The sequence below is a fragment of the Mus caroli genome, unplaced genomic scaffold (assembly GCF_978045245.1).
Source record: "Mus caroli unplaced genomic scaffold, Mus_caroli_1 scaffold_16, whole genome shotgun sequence".
NCBI classification, from domain to species: domain Eukaryota; kingdom Metazoa; phylum Chordata; class Mammalia; order Rodentia; family Muridae; genus Mus; species Mus caroli.
This window is the reverse complement of record NW_028227271.1, coordinates 7,783,026-7,800,226: the sequence shown is the minus strand read 5'-3', so window position 1 is coordinate 7,800,226 and position 17,201 is coordinate 7,783,026. Positions and strand designations below refer to the sequence as shown.

Here is a 17,201-nt window from a genome sequence, read left to right as displayed (position 1 = left end):
TGTCTCTGACTGTGGCTTGTCCTTCCTGCAAGCCTGTGTGTCAGAACTCCTGAGAGACCAGTTTTCTCCAGGAGGAATTTGGGTATGGACAGTTGTGGCACAGGGTCAGCTCAGGTGTGCAGGTAGAAACTGGAAGGATCCTGTTTCCGACCCCACCCCTAACCTCCCTGGCTATTCTTTGTTTCCTGTGTCCTGATGGCACAGGGTGGGCCCTCTTGGGCCAGGAATTTGAGCAGAAGTCGTGGTCTTACCTGTGCTTACTGGTGAGTCTCTCCCATGGAGGGCTGTCACACTGGATCAGCTATGGGCACAGATGGAAACCAGAAGGATCCTGTCCCAGGCGGGTCCCTCTGAGCAGAAGGTGGTACTTGTGCTCACAGGCTTGTCAGCACTCCTGGGAGACCCACTCTCTTCTGGTAAGGAGCACTGTGGCACAGGATTAGCTCCAGTCGCAGACAGAAACCCGAGTTAATTTTTTAAAACAGTGAAAGTGTGCTTTTCCTCACTCTGGTTTCCATAGTTTCTAGTGCATCCATCTACTGCACTTTCTGTCCTTGTTAATAATTTAAGTGAAGACCTACTTTTTTCTTTGATCGACTTTAGTAGTTCTTTGGGTTGTTGTGGTTCACTCTTCGTATGTGTGATAGGCTGGGATAGATTTCTTTTTCTTAGCATTGCCTGAGACTTTACTGTGTTTGAATTGAAGCTCCTCAGTACATGTTCACTAAATTTTTTCCCTCGTACTTCCTGATGTGTCTTGTCTCTGATTACATTAGAACATTCTGTAGGCATTGGACTAAATTGTTTTTAATCGTTGTTTTGGATTGCTTGCTTATAAGAAGAATGTAGAGATATTGGTGATCTAGAATCATGTTGATTAATCTTTAGGATTGAAGTTTTCTCAGCCTCTTAGTAAGAAACAATTCATCTGAAGTCCCCTTCCTCCCTTTTTCCATCACCACTGGGGACTGACTGCAGGACCTGCAGACTCTTCCACAGAGCTCCACTTTCCGCACTGGTGGGAAATTCTTTAGGTCTTGATCAAAGTCACAACTGCTTTTGTTTGCTTGCCTGTCCCTTAGTTTTCTAGGTGGTTTGTCACACTACATGGCTTCCACCACCTTCTCCACAGTCCTTCATGTTTTTAGAGCCCTGAATGCCATGTTTGCATCTTCTCAATGTAAGGTCCACTTATTACTCTTCTTCCAAGCCTTCCGTACTTTTGTTCTGTTCTGTTTTGTTTTTTGTTGTGTGTGTGTGTGTGTGTGTGTGTGTGTGTGTGTGTGTCGGGAGCATGTAAGCATACGTTCACCACGATGCCCACGTCAGAGAACACCTTGAGGGAGTCAGTCATTTCCATCGTGAGGTTTCCAGAGAGTGAACTCAGGTTGTTGCTGGCAAGCACCTTGGCCTATCAAGTCGTTTCACTGGCCTTGGAAAGTCTGTTAAATACTTGACATAAAAATATCCATCTTAGACCTTATGCTTATTTAAAAAAAAATCTTCCAAGGCTTTTTTCATCCAGCCATCCTTCCAGTAAGCACCCCACGACTATTAGAGTATGATCTAGACTTTGTATTTAATTTGGTCTTTCATTACCTCTTTTGGAAAACCTAAAATGTAGAACACTAGTGGAAAGGTACACACACACACATGTCTATTTGGTTTGCTTTTATTAGATTTTTCTATTCTTAAAGACAATTGTGGGGCTGGAGAGATGGCTCAGTGGTTAAGAGCACTGACTGTTCTTGCAGAAGTCCTGAGTTCAATTCCTAGCATCCACATGGTGGCTCACAACCATCTGTAATGGGATCTGACGCCCTCTTCTGGTGTGTCTGAGGACACTGACAGTGTACTCACACACATGAAATAAAGTCTTTAAAAAAAGATAATTTGTGTATTAATTCACCAATATGATGTAGAATTTTATAGTTTTTTGGCAAAGTACAGTCTTTTCTGAATACTTTAAATGTATTAAATATTGATAGTTCATTCCTTTTTATAAAGATATTATTTGAATTTAAATTTTAGAGCTTTGAAACTGTTTATGTGTGTGAGTTTTGACTGCATATATGTATCTGTGCTGCATATGTTCTTGGTGCCTGTGGAGCAGAAGATAGTGCTGACTCCACTGTAATTGCCACGTGGGCACTAACAATGGACCTTTGAGCCTCTGTAAGAATTGTAAGTGCCCTTAATCACCAAGCCAAGACTCTAGCCCCAAGATTTATTTGAACTATTTGTGTGCGTGTGTGTGTGTGTGTGTGTGTGTGTTTACTTCATAATGTGTGGGTGCCTGCTGAAGCCCAGAAGAAGGTATTAGATCCCTTGGAACTGGAGTTATAGGTGGTTATCAGCTGCCCTCTATGATGGTTAGGAACAAACCCCTGGAAGAGTACAAGAGCTCTGAGGGACTCAGCCCTGTCTCCAGCTGTGCATTTAATTATTTTCACTTCTTTGTAGCCAGATAATAAGTAATGATATTTTTAATATATTCAAAGTGTTTGTTTAAATATTTAAGTACACATCCAATTGAATAAGATAACTTCATTTAGAATAGCATATGGTAAATGTTTGTTGTGTCTCAAGAATTAGACAAAGATGTAATTATTGTAAGTAGAATCAGAGTCATTTCTTCTGGCTATGGTAGACAGCAGTCAGTTTATAAGTCAGCTTTGTTTGGTGACATTACTTACAGCTTGCATGGAGTGAAGATGAAGTTTCTGATAGAAATGCCATTCCAATACCTGGGTTGATCTCTGGTGTCTACTTTTATTTACCTCGTGGTAAATTTCATGATGACAATAATATTCTCTTCAATGCTAAAAGTATTTTAAATTATTCCCAGCTAGTGTCTCTTTCCCTTTCTATTCCTTGTTTTTTGTTTGTTTGTTTTGTTTGTTTATTGGTTGGTTTTTGTCTTCTCTTTGATTTTGTTGCTTTGATTGTTTGGTAAATGGATTGGGCAAGAGACATCTTGTTAATCTGCATAAAAGCATATATAGTCAGTTTCTACATGGTATGATTTGATTTTGCTAGAATATTTATTTCCATTGGTGGCAGGGCCTCTGTACTCTTGAGTTTCTATTTCCATAGTTTAAAAAGAATATTGATACATAAAATATTCATTGGGTATCTCTCAACTTCTGGAAATGCCTTGTTTCCTGTTGCTTCTGATTTACTGGTTGGTTAACACTGGCACTTGAGATGCTGCAGTTGTTCGCAGGTCTGCTGTGATCAGGAGGTAGTGTTTCCTTAGCCCCTGGGTCTGGAAACAGATTTGTTCTGTTTGTTATGTACTAAGGTGTTTTGTCAAGAATCAGCTTTGATGGGCGGTGGTGGCACACGCCTTTAATCCCAGCACTCGGGAGGCAGAGGCAGGCGGATTTCTGTAGACGAGGCCAGCCTGGTCTACAGAGCGAGTTCCAGGCCAGCCAGGGCTGCACAGAGAAGCCCTGTCTCTGGAGGGGAAAAGAGAATGAGCTTTAAGTGGTTCTTTTTTTTTTTTTTTTTTTTTTTTAAGAATTTAAAGTGTTTGTTTTTTAATGTGTATATGTCTGCATGTGTATATGGGCACATTAGTGCCGGTGTCTTCAGAAGTTTGTGAGCCACGTGGCATGGATGTGTGGAACCCAGCTCAGGTCCTTTGCCAGAGCAATGTGTGGTTTTACTCACTAGCCATCTCTCACAGCCTGTCTTAGTTAGGGTTTTACTGCTGTGAGCAGACACCATGACCAAGGCAACTCTTATAAGGACAACATTTAATTGGGGCTGGCTTACAGGTTCAGAAGTTCAGTCCACTATCATCAAGGCAGGAAGCATGGCAGCCTCCAGGCAGGCATGGTGCAGGAGGAGCTGAGAGTTCTCCATCTTCATCTGAAGGCCATTACGAGAAGACTGGCTTCCAGGCAGCTAGGACTAGGGTATTAAAGCCCATACCCGTAGTGACACACCTTCTCCAGCAAAGCCACACCTCCTAATAGTGCCACTCCCTGGGCCTATACAAACCATGACACACCCACCCCTAAATGTCGATAAGTCTTATCATAATGAGTTTAGACTGCTCTGCAGAACTCCACGATATTCTACAAAGGTACCCTGCGCCTGCCTCCTGGGAGAGAGTAGAATGGAGGACTAGGAGGGATCTGCACCGTTGTTCCCTTTCCTCTTTACAATCAATGCTTTCTAGCAAAGGATTCTGCAGGGTGAGTTTTGTTCTGCTCTAAGAGGAACACATGCTTAATGAAATAAATACATTTAGAAACATGGCTGGATAATGAACTATTCCTTTGCTTTAAAATTTTCACATTACTAGGCAATATATAGAGTACTATTGTAAATACTTTTAGATAGATTCTCAACAAGTGACTTTGGGGAAGTTTCCCATGAGAAGAGACTGCTGACTTTAAAGAAGACCAACAGTTATGTTATAAAAATTCAGTTTCTTGACAAGCTTTTGGAGCTAAAACAATAACCTTGAAGCATATCCTTTGTCCTTGCTCCTAACACATGAACCAACAATTGTCTACAAAAGCAGTCTGATCATATTTGTTTCCCCATGAACCGTCTTTATTAAAATCTTGTGTCTGCTGGAATGCTCAAAGTCATGTAGACAAACTCAAATCCCAGTGTCTTGGCTTTGCGGCTCACTCTGTGTTGTGTATCTGAATATTATGACCAAAACTACCCTTCTTTTCTCTCCAATAGAACTGTCAGCTCTTTCCTAAATTACAGGTAGTTAGCCTTGGTGATTTTCACATTGTGCTTTTGAAGAAATCTTGTTACTTTTCACTTCATGCTGGGTACATAGATTTTGGAAAGTGCCCTAATATGATGATTTTTTTAAAAAGAAGTAAGTGTGTAATGAAATATGATTAAAGCAATGAAATAGTTGTAGCAGTTTACAGATCAGGACAAGAGAAAAGCAACTGAGAGTCGCCGCATGATAGAGAAGCCCGAAGTGAGGGTCTCTAGGTTGATTGTGCTGGCCTTATTTATAGTCTGGGGCTAATCTGTTACATTTTACGTGCATGGGAGAAAAAACATTGTATTTAGCATTGTTGTGCTCTTATAGTTTGCTTCTTATTTGTTAAAATTATTTTCAAACTATTAAATATTTTTCTTTTATTTGATGACCTGGAACAGATTTGAAAGAGGGAATGAGTAATTAGAACAGAGCTGCGGAAGCAGCTGTCGCCCTTCATGTTCTTGTTGCCGGTGTGTGTGTTTGTGGATGGACTGTCTTGTGCCCTTTAGTTGGACAAGCTCAGCTCCCCAGCGAGGCTTAGCCCCATGTGGTTCCATCCTTCACTTTCACTGTCTAGGTCAGAGAGTGAAGTCGTGAATTCATTCTTGTGTATCTGATGGAACTGGATTCCTAACACTGTTTCCTTAACACTGTCTGTGATGTGAGTAACCCAGCGTGATAGTTCCGTCCTCCCCTCCCCTCCCCTCCCCTCCCCTCCCCTCCCCTCCCCTCCCCTCCCCTCCCCTCCCCTCCCCTCCCCTCCCCTCCCCTCCCCTCCCCTCTTCTCTATGCTCCAGAACTGTCACTGCAAGTGCCGCTCACTCTTACCGCTTTCCTCAAGCATGTACTGTCTTATGGCTTCTTACCCTGGCCTCCTTTTCCCATGTGTTTTAAGTGTATTACTACATTTTTTTTAAGTCCTTGTTTTCTTTTTAAAGAAATGTAAGCAAATTCCATCATTGTAATAAATTACACATTTGTGCAGGGCACATTTAATATAGAGTCACCTCCCATGTACTTTCCATACCAGGATCAAAATCCCATACAGGCCCTGAAAAGAACATACCGCCTGGTACCACCTGCCTGCTCCTCTGCTCATGCAGCCCATACCTACAGCTCACTGCAGCACTGCCTGAGTTTCCCACTGCATTTACAACAAAGCCTCACATAGTGTTGCTCTCAGGCCTTTACTGCACCTTCCTCTTCTACTGTCTCCTTCTTCCCTTCCCTTCCCTTCCCTTCCCTTCCCTTCCCTTCCCTTCCCTTCCCTTCCCTTCCCTTCCCTTCCCTTCCCTTCCCTTCCCTTCCCTTCCCTTCCCTTCCCTTCCCTTCCCTTCCCTTCCCTTCCCTTCCCTTCCCTTCCCTTCCCTTCCCTTCCCTTCCCTTCCCTTCCCTTCCCTCCTTCCTTTTCCCTACTTTTTCTTCTACACATGTGCCTTCCTCATTCTTGTCTGTTCTCTTTCCTACCATTTCTTGTCTTCTTTCCTTCATATTCTTTGCATGGTGCCTCCTGATAAGTTACCCTGGGAGGAGGCTTCCATGTCAGCCCCAGCTCACTTCCACTAAGACCTTTGTCTGAGGTGTTTGGTATATTTTAATCTTCATTAATGAGGTGCTTTGTGACATAGAAATATACCACAAGCAATTAAAGAGCTGTTGGTTATCTCCAAGCTCCACACGCCACTGTGGTAGCTAGGTGTGGCTATTGGTTGCTTCCCTCCTTTGAAGTCTGCACGGCGCCTGCTGATACTGTGAAAGTTAGACAACAGAAAGGAGGCTTTCAGGTCAGATCCAGGTTTTCCACGTCTTGTGTTCAGAGGCATCTGGAGGGAACTAAAGGCAACAGCCTATAATGTTTTGGAAGTCAGAAAAACCTGACCAACAACTTTATACTTTCAGTTGCATGTTCACCTGAGGATTTGAAAGTTAGGAACCAAAAGTGAGAGAGAACGTGTGATATTTGCGTTTCTGGTCTGACATCTCTGACTCAGTGTGCTCTCTCTTCGTTCTGTGCATTAGCCTTCAGAGTTTGTGGCTTTACTTTTCGTTGTAACTGAGTAGTAGTCCATAGTGTTGTATGTACCACAGTTCATTATCTGGGTGTCTGGTGAAGGCCTTTTATGTTGTAGTCCCTATCTATCTATTGTAAGTGAGTATGGCTATACACATCTGTCTGTGAGGTATGATGTCAGGTCCTTTGGGCATATGCCAAGGAAGGGTCTAGAAGGGTCATATGGTAGATTTATTTTTAGCTTTTTGAGATTTTTCCATACTTGTTTCCTGAGGAGCTGGACCAGTTTGGCCTCCCACCAGCAGTGAGTGAGAGCTTCCCTGCCCCATCCCCTTCCCCTTCCTTCCCAGGCCTGTCCACTGTGTGCTGCTGGTTGCCGCTCTGACCTGGGTAAGAGCTTGCTCGGTGTTGTTTGGATTTGTGGTTCCCTCTTTGGTAAGGATGATGAGCATTTCTGTGATAGTTCTTAGCTTTTTGTTTGTTTGTTTTGAGAACTCTGTTTAGATCCCACCCCTCCTTTTTACATGGATTATTAGGTTTTTGTTTGTTTTTGCTTTCTTTTTGAGTTCTTACCTATTCCAGATGCTAATCTTCTGTGAGAAGTATAGCTAGCAGAGATTCTCTTCCAGTCTGCGAGCTTCCTCTCTCACAGTTGCTTGTGTAGCTGTGCAGAAGACTTTTAGTTTTATAAAGTCCACACGTCAATTATTGGGCAAATGGGGTCTTGTTTGGAAATTCCTTTCCTATACCTGGATTTTATAGAGTATTGCCTCTGATAGCCGTGGGGCTGTAATGGCTCAGGGTTATGCACAGTCAAGTGAGCTTCAACCTGAGATGATTCCTCAGATGAGGATGGCAGGAGTCCGCCAAGATCCCCCTCCCAGCCTGCCACCACCAGAAAACTGGCTCCCCACCATCAACCCTAGCAAGAGTATCACCCTGACAGTCATCAGGCTTCGCCCCTTGCTTGACCTTAAAAGATCATCCCCCTCCCCACCACTCTACAGCCACTGAGTATGAACATGGAGTGTCTTCCCACACTGCTGCCCTGGCCATTGGTACACAGCTACCCAAACCTTGCTTCAGAGACGCTAGCCACCTCCCCAGGGGCATAAGCATCCACTTCTCCCTAAAACAAACCAGTTCTCTGAAGCTGTTCCCTGGTAGCTTGCTTTCTTTTCCTTCCTTCCTTCCTTCCTTCCTTCCTTCCTTCCTTCCTTCCTTCCTTCCTTCCTTCCTTCCTCCCTCCCTCCCTCCCTCCCTCCCTCCCTCCCTCCCTCCCTTTTTCATTTCTTTCCTTTTTCCCACCCACATATCACTTACTGAGATCATGCACTGCACCCACCCATGCCCAGTTAGGCCTCCCTTCCTCTAGCTCAGCTTGGTACACAGTGGACCTTGCTGTCCCTGGGAAGTGACAGGGGAAGGGCAGCAGTATTTTTGTAGAACTTTCAGTGTTTCATGTTCAGGTCTTTGGTTCATCTGGAGTTAGTTTTTTTTTTTTGTGCACTACATTAGATGTAGGTGTAATTTCATTCTTTTATGTGTGGACATTCAGTTTTCCCAGCTGACGACGCTGTCTTTTCTCCAATGTATGTCTTTAGCATCTTTGTAAAATACCAGACGGATGTAATTGCATGTTTGGGTTCATGTTTGGGTTTTATATCTTGTGTGTGTGTGCTATAATGGTTTTATTATTGTGGCTTTGTAGTATATTTTGAAGTGTGGCATGATAATTCCCCAAGTACTGCTCCAGGTCTGCTTTGACTGTCTAGGATCTTTTTTGGTTCCATATAAATTTTAAACTAGTTTTTTTTTCCCCCCTATTTCTGTGAAAAATGAGGTGGGGATTTTGATTAGATAGCAGTGAGTCTATAAGTGGCTTTTGATAGAATGGTCATTTGACAGTATTCTACTTTACCTCAGTTCACTTTTGGCTGTGAAGCCAGATCAATAGCTAAAACCTAGTAGTCAGAAATGACTCTTGTGATTCTCACCTGCTATGGCAGCTGGGGCCTTTATTTACTTACTTATTTTACCATGCTATAGTCCATGTCTAAGTTTATGCATATTCTCTCTTCTGTGGTAGCTGCACTGAGATCAAGAATAGGCTTGATTTATGTGCTTCTTAAAGCCTTTGTGGACTTAAACCACAAGGGGACTATTCATGTGCAGACCTTCCTTTAGACTTTTAACTACTTGCTTGGGACATCCATGGATCAGATTGAAGTGCTCTGTTTGTGCATGTCTTAGCTTTGGTGCTGAACCTACAGCAGTAAGATGTGCTGCAATCTGAACTTTCCTGATCCAGTTGAGCTTAAATGGAGAACTTGGGAGAAAGGGAAGGCGATAATTTAATTCCTTTCAGGCTCTAAACAGTAAATTACTATTGCTTTTGCAGCCATTTAAAAAATTTTTTCATTCAGATGCAGGAATATAACAAGGAAAACTGAATTAAAAAAAATGGCAGTTTTATTAAAGATTCACTTTTATTATGTATGCTTCTACCTCTTTGCAAAATTTCAGAAGTGTGGCTAGATTCCATGGGAAGGAACTTTAAAAACATGAGACTCTTATGAGACAGATGGAAGTCATTTATTATGGTGGGAGTGTGTCCCAGTGGGAGACCGTCTTCTTAACACACAAGTTGACCACCCCTCACTGAAGTAGCTTCTGCATCACTGAAGAACTGAGTTTCATCAATTGGGTAAAATAGTGCATTGCTGTTATATGTTGGTAAATAAAAATACTCACAGAAATAATATTGAAATATACAGTGAGCCTGTGTATAGACCTCAAGATCAGGGAATTGTCTTTTCATTTGTGTTTATAGTAACCTAATAGCTCTTTTTCGTTTTATTTTAACAATAATAGAAAGATTTACTTTGAATCAAGGATATAGCCCATATCAAAGTTACATTTCCTTGCTAAAATATCTTTCCAATTACATCATTTTCCCCTGAGAAGATGGTAAACTAACAGTTAGTTAGTTAGTTAGTTGAAAAGTCTGATGACTTAACTCCAGATACAAAAGTTAATTTGTAAAATAATCAAAATCCGTCTTGTATAGTAATTAGTAGGAATCCATTATATTGTTGCACAAGCCTTTGGTATGAGTGTAGCAGTTGCTCCTACAACAGAAACTTCATCACTGCCATAGTCACCTTAGTAGTGCTTATGGTGGTGAGCTAGCAGCCATGTAGAACACAGTGAGCATGTTATGCCATTTAGTCCTCAGCACAGCCTCATCTGTTCAGTTTCAGTGCTGGCTGGTCGGGGCTGCAGAGCAGGTCACTGGAACCAAGTCGAATTATCATTTTGTTGTCATAAGTGGCAGAGCTTGGGCTTAGCATGTCTGTAACTGTTAACTCCTAAATCTTGTAGTGTTTTGTTTTGTTTTGTTTTTAAAGATTTATTTATTGTTATATGTAAGTACACTGTAGCTGTCTTCAGACACACCAGAAGAGGGTGTCAAATCTCATTATGGATGGTTGTGAGCCACCATGTGGTTGCTGGGATTTGAACTCAGGACCTTAGGAAGAGCAGTCAGTGCTCTTAACCGCTAAGCCATCTCACCAGTCCCTAAATCTTGTGTTTTAAAAACTCCAATTTTTTTTCTTTTTGTGGGGAGGTGTTGGGACAAGGAAGGCTTCATTTGGTTTATATTTCTTCATCATTCTCAGGACAGAAACTCAAACGGGCACAAAGCTTGAGGCAGGAGCTGCTGCAGAGGCTGTGGAGGGTGCTGCTTACTGCCTTTCTCCTCCTGGTTTGCTCAGTCTGCTTAGCACAAAGATGTCCCCACCCACAACTGGTTGGACATTCCCCCATCAATCACTAATTAAGAAAATACCTATAGGCTTCCTACAGCCTGGTCTTATGGAGGCATTTTCTTAATTGAGTATACCCTATCTCAGATGACTTTAGCTCCTGTCAAGGTGACATAAAGCGAACCAGCCCATTAGTCTGCCAGCCAACCTGCTCTACTGTCCTGGCTCATGATCACCTTACACTCTTGAGAGCAGCTGTTGCAGCAACTGTATAAGTTGTTTAAAAAACAAAAAACAGTACATAAAGTGTATTATTATTTACCAACAGGCACTTGTACTTTGCTATATTGTAAATAATTTTTTTCTGGAATTGTAAGATCTTTTCTGTAAAGAGAAAACTATTTTAACTTGTATTGAGTTTACAGCAGTCCTCCTATCAGCTGAAGTCACTGTCTTCTAGCATAAGATTTTGTTCTGCTTGGTTATGGTTATGAATAGCACTCTGATTCTTAGGTATCCAGAAAATATGTGGTAGAAGTTTAAAAGTAACATTTTTTTTTGCTCTGCTGTTTTTCTCTTTCAGTTACCTAGAAAAGTACGAGAAAGTTCATCATTTTGGGGAAGATGATGATGAGGTACCACCAGGCAATCCAAAGCCACAGCTTCCTATTGGTGCAATCCCATCTTCCTACAATTACCAGCAACACAGCGTGTCAGGTAAGTACCACTGGAGATTTGCTGGACATAGGCTGAGAGGGTTGAAGTGGGAAGTAGACATCATCCAGTGAGTTAGTCCCTACTGTGCACATGAACATGCTTAAGGCCTTAGGTTGACCTACTGTGCACATGAATGTGCTTAAGGCTTTAGACCTTTTACAGCTTGGCTTTATTTGCTGTTAGAGCCCTTTGCACCACAGATTATAGAAGAAAGTTTTGGAATTTTTTTAAAGTAAAATTTCTTACAGATTTTTCTTATTAACTGATCATTAGTAAGTTTATCCTGAAAGGCCAATAAATGAGAAGAGGGAAGGTCTATTTAAGATTAGACAAGCTGACTATAAACTGTGTTTTTAAAAAACAAAAACACCTGGGCTCAGAGGGACCGAGTGTTAGGATCCTTTCAGTGGAGTCTGCTACATTTCCTGAAGTCACTGTAGTCAGTCCATAAAGAATGTCAGAAATGTTGTAAATTCTGTCTGTCATTCCTAACATGATATTAAAAGACTTTTTTCCTTCAAGTGGCATTATTATAGAGATTTCCGTAGCTGCAAAGAGATGATTTATATTAGAAATAATTCATTTGAAATCTAGTAGAGAGATTGGAATAGAGCTGCTGCACTTTCTAGTTGTCAAGAGTTCTGGGAAGATGAGCTAGGGGTACATGTCACAGTGTCTTAGCATTTGGTCTACTCAGCAAGAGATATTTATCAAGATTGTAAGCATTTACAAAAACTGCAGTTGTGTTATGCATTTCTGTAGTCAGTCATTGGTCTTAGTGCTGAGGGCTAATGGTAGCCCTTTGATTTCAGCAGTGCAGCGTCTTCTGTTTTATTCTCATGTCTATTTCTAAAGTTTCAGTCACGTTAGCTTTGCCTCTGTTTCCCTCAAAGATTCAGTAACTGAAGAAATAGAGGCTCTTCTTACTATCTCCTATCTCCACTGGGAGAGGCTTTATTGCATACCTTTCAAAATGACTGCAGTGAGGCAGGAAGAGTGACGGGAAAGCAAACCTTTACATGTGCTCTTAGTACTACCTTCAGCTTTCTGCCTTAGCTTCCCTGGACAACGCACTACACGCTGTAAGCTGAAGTAAACTCTTTCCTTCTCAGATTGCTTTTGGTCATAGTAGTTTATCACAGTAATAGAAAGCAAGCTACCTCTCTTTTTATTGCTTTGGTTTTGAGGCAGGGTTTTGCTCTGCAGCCTTGCTTGACTCAAAGTTATTCTCTTCCTACCTCAGTCTCCCAAGTGAACTGTGAGGTTATCGCAGGATGTCACCACAACCCGCTGTTTACTTGTACATGTTATAGTCCCTAGCTCTGTCTAATCAGTATGCATTCATTAACTTTGTCTAACGGAAACACTTTGGCTGTGAGTGATGTGGGTTTGGCATTTTTGGAAGCCTGTGCTGGAATTCTGGTGGAGCTAGATATCCTTAGAAGCAAAATGGCTGAGAGCGACATGCTGTAGAAGCCATCCATCAACATGTTAGAGCGTCCTGTCTATGAGATAGTGCATCTGCGTGGTTATGACGGGACTCGAGATGCGGTCTCAGATGTATCCTATTTGGCAAAGTCTGCCCAAGGGATACTTATAGAAGCAGCAGCTAGGAGCTTTCTCCTTGGATTGCAGAGTGTGTGGTTCACATTGAAAACATTGAGAACAATGTTTAGGAATTTTAAGGTGCTTTTTATTTTTATAGGAAGACATATTGCAACTTGATGACACTACCAGTGATCAAGGTTATCACCAATATGAAAAGCCCTTCCTTGATGACTAAGTTGTCAGCAGGAAAGTTGAGGAAACTCTGTTGTGTTTTGTTTTGGTGTGTGTATGTATGTGTCTGTCTGTCTGTCTGTGTGTCTGTGAAAAACCTATGTCAAAATAAAAAATTACCTAATGATAAATTTCAAAAATTTTATATAGGGATGAGGCCTAAATAAAGGATTCAAGGTCAGAGTCCTTGCTTGGCACAGGGGAAGGCCTGGGTTCCTTTTTTAGTATCATGCATGTAATCAACCCTAGATGTGGGAGCACACACCAGAGCTCCAGCAGGCTAAGTCAGGGTGACCCTGAGCTGGAATCCTGTCTGTGCTGCAGACAAAGTCAGGTCTTATCTTAAACAAAAAAAACAAAAAAATCAGGGGCCAGGAAGATAACTCAGTGGTTAAAGTGCTTGCCATTCAGCCATGAAGGCTAGAGTTTAGAATCCCCAGAAACCCACATAAATACATGGCAGCCCAGCCCCAGGAGACCAATGGGCTCTCTGGGTTTCATTGAAAGACTCTTTCTGAAGTGAAAACTTATGGGTTCTTTGGAAAGTCAGCTGTTGGGGCAGACATGTGAAGGAGTGTTTTCCTGAAGTGGACACAGGTGGAAGGCTAAGGCAGACGCGTGACGGAATGTTTAACTGAAGCAGACATGGGAGAGAGGATGCTCTGCTAAAGCAAGCACGTGAAAGGACGGGTGATGAAGGAGTCTTTGCTGATGAAACACATGTATTGGTGCGCCTTCATTGCGCAGTTGAGCTCCATTTGTCAGGACTCCACAGAGAAAAGCTCACCAAGAAACTTCTGGTGGTGTGCTGATGGCTTCTTGCTGCTTCCATGGACTCGGGCTGATTGGCAGAGTGATGTGAGCTGAGACAGATGCTGAGGGAAGACGCACGGAGGAGACATGAAGCGTGGAGGGGATATATATAAAAAGGACTCGACCATGGACTCGACACGGTGAAGGAGGCCGAGCTTGGCTCCCTGGTAGAGATGGCTGAACAACATTGGTCTCAAATCTTCCCTGATCCTCACTTTGCTGACAGAGACACAGCCGAGAACTACTGGTGCTTCTGCTGTTCCCTCCTGCTGACTCTTGCTGAGACTGAGACCTGGCTGTTTTTGCTAGGTCCTGCCACCACTGCTGTTTCATGACTACCGCCTTCTAACCTATGAATTGAACGGCTGATTTCCACACAACACAAGTCCACTTCTTCCCCAACCCCTGTATCCTCTCTTTTCCACTATCTCTGGTGAGTGGTGAGCCACAAGGAAGGTTAAAGTATTTAAGAACCATCATTAGAAGTAGGTTTTGAGAAATTAAAGTTACATCTTCGTCGGTGACTAAGTGGCTAAGAATGATGGTGATTTTTACCACCACCCCCAGGCCTCCATATTCCACCTGCACACAAACACAGCACTGTCACACCTGAGAGCATGGCTGTCTGAATTTTCCCAAGATTATTGACTCTTTTCCCCAGTAAATATAATAGCAGAAAATGTTGAGAAGTTTCTGTTTTGAGCATGGATTATTGAACACGAATACTGATATTTTTCTTTGAATTTTGCATAAATATTAAAGGTTTATATAAGTGGGTGAAGATTGCTGACAAGCAAATGCGGGCAGGGCCTTGTGCATGTTAGACAAGTGTTAAATGGCTATACACTCAGCTCTTTCCTAACCTTAAGTATGTGTGAAAACCTATATAAGACAACTCATTAAAATGAATAGAACCTACTGTTTTAGAGCTACTCACTGTCATACTGATTGTGACTAAATGTTCCATAATCTAACAGACACTTGGATGGCAATTGCAGTCATTGCCAACATTACCAGAAAGACTACCCCATGGAATCCCTGCAAGGGACATAAACAGCCTTCTGGGAGGACCCTCTCTTTTCTCTACATTGAAAATAGAAAGAAACGGTTACCTCAAATCTTACTTTGTTAACAGTTACACAGTTCAGTAAATTTTAAATCAAGATTCTTAAAAATAAATTGCTGATCCTTTCCTGAGATCATACAGCTGCCTAGGCATGCAGAAGGGAGGCGTTCAAACCTGTGGGTATAGTTTTGTTAATGAGCCTACATTTTCGGAGTTGTCCAGCTTGGTTTGAAACACATAGGATGAAATAGGCCTCCTGTCCCTGGCTTTCCAAATACTTGGGTTATGGGTATGTACCACTTATTTCATCTGTCTGTCTGTCTGTCTCTGAAAGGGTCTGCCATGGCACATGTGAGGCTTAGATTATAAACTGAAACAGTCAGTTCTCCCTACCATGCGCAATTCAGTAATCCAAGCTGAATCATGAGCCCTACCCACTGAGCTGTCTCTCTCATCTGGATCTTAACGTCCTTACTTTCTCACACACTCTCTGAAGGAGCCTTTACCAAGCCTAATATGATTAAAGATATTTTAATTTGTTGGTTGTATGATAGCAACGTTTACTGGTAGCGAGAGATTTCTATTCTTCAGTAACAGATTAAGAAATTCCAAGATTACATTAGCTTAAGGAGTTTAAGTTCCAGGTTTATTTCCATCCAGGAGGTTTGGGTAAAGACACCTAAAAAATTCATTCATCAATGAGAAATTTCATTCATTAAAATCCTAAAAATGATCTATATATTGTCGTGTTTGTGTAGCAGAGTTCAACTCTGGGTGTTCGCCTCAGTCACTTTCCATCTTGCTTTGTGAGACAGGATTTCTGACTGAAGCTGAGCTCAGAGTGGGCAAGCCTAGCCAGCCAGCTCCATAACCCTCAGCTCCACAGCGTGGCTGTGTTATTTGTTTGCCAGGCCCTCCTGGTGTCTGTGCCTTCCCTGAGCTCAGCCGTGCATTATTGTTCAGTGTTAACTGTTGCGGAGAGTCAGTGTCTCACTCATCTGTAACTCTTACGCACCCCACCGTGGTCAGTGGTGTTTCTGGAGCATCTCGGATGGAAGAGCTCTCTGTTCAGATGCTGATGCTGAGCCCCCTAGGGTAGCAGACCTGTCATTCTAGAATTTGGGGGCCTTGATCAAGAGGAATGTGAGCAAATCCAATCACAGCAGCATATCGAGGCCATGTCTCAAACCCACCCCTCAGCAACTTTTTTTTCTGTTATGTGTAAAAGGTTTTTACTTATATTTTATAGAAAAGTTTTATAGGTTGTTGTTTTACATTATAAAGAATCCAGGTATTTCTGACGTGTTCGGAAATGTTTGATCTGGACATTTTCCAACTCTTATTTTCTTAAACTAGTGACAACTTTATTTGAAAAATTGTCTTAGGGTGTTTGCGGCCGTCAAGGCCCTGATGTACTGTAATTATGTACTTTCTGTTTGCCTATCTTTTGACTTTGAAAGTTTTGTTAAGTGGATGTTTTAAAATCAGTTCTCACATATAAAATCATGTTATTTTTCTTTAGGAAATAGTTTCTTAGGACCCCAAAACATAGCTGAGTGTGGTGGCACATGGCTTTAATCTCAGCACTTAAGAGGCAGAGGCAGATGGATCCCTGAGTTCAAGACCAACCTGGTTTACACAGTTAGCTTCAGGAAATCCAGGGCTAGTTTCAGGAAATCCAGGGCTATACAGAGAAACACTGTCTCAAAAACAAAACAAAACAAAACCCACAAAAACAAAAGTTAAAATGTACAAATTAATTTACATCAGAATTAAAATTTCTCCTTGAAACAATAAGAAAACAGCCAAATGACTGGGAAGTTTTGGGAAAAAAATATTGAATAAACGATTCTCAGTCAAGGTACTTAGTACTGATGCTAAGGGCTGACCAGGGTGTGAGCAGGAGCTCTAGGGTACCGCAGATGACGTCACCTGCTGCAGCCACTGTGAAAAGTGTGTCTGCAGTTTCTTAGACAGTTGAGCATTCAGTGTGTGTGTGACCCAGCAATTTGACTTCTAGCTATATATATATATATATATTTTTTTTTTTTTTGAGTCAGGGTTTCTCTGTATAGCCCCGGCTGTCCTGTAACTCACTTTGTAGACCAGGCTGGCCTCAAACTCAGAAATCTGCCTGCTTCTGCCTCCCGAGTGCTGGGATTAAAGGCGACTTCTAGCTATTTAACCAAGAAAAATGGAGGTGTCCCCCAAAAGTCCCACACAGGAATGTTTATAATAGCCATATTTATAGGTAGGTCTAAAACCAGTAGAAATGCCTTCATCTGGGACATGATGAAC

At 42.0% G+C, this 17,201-nt stretch overlaps 1 protein-coding gene across 2 annotated transcripts in view; it reads left to right on the top strand.

Annotated features, from left to right (window-relative positions):
- Window positions 1–17,201, top strand: part of Arid2 (AT-rich interaction domain 2) — a 124,372-nt gene that overhangs the window by 55,589 nt on the left and 51,582 nt on the right. For both annotated transcript variants that reach the window (XM_021182946.3, XM_021182945.3), the window contains exon 4: window positions 11,112–11,245. In XM_021182946.3, the coding sequence (XP_021038605.1) occupies window positions 11,112–11,245 (134 nt within the window). The remainder of the gene's footprint in view (window positions 1–11,111; window positions 11,246–17,201) is intronic.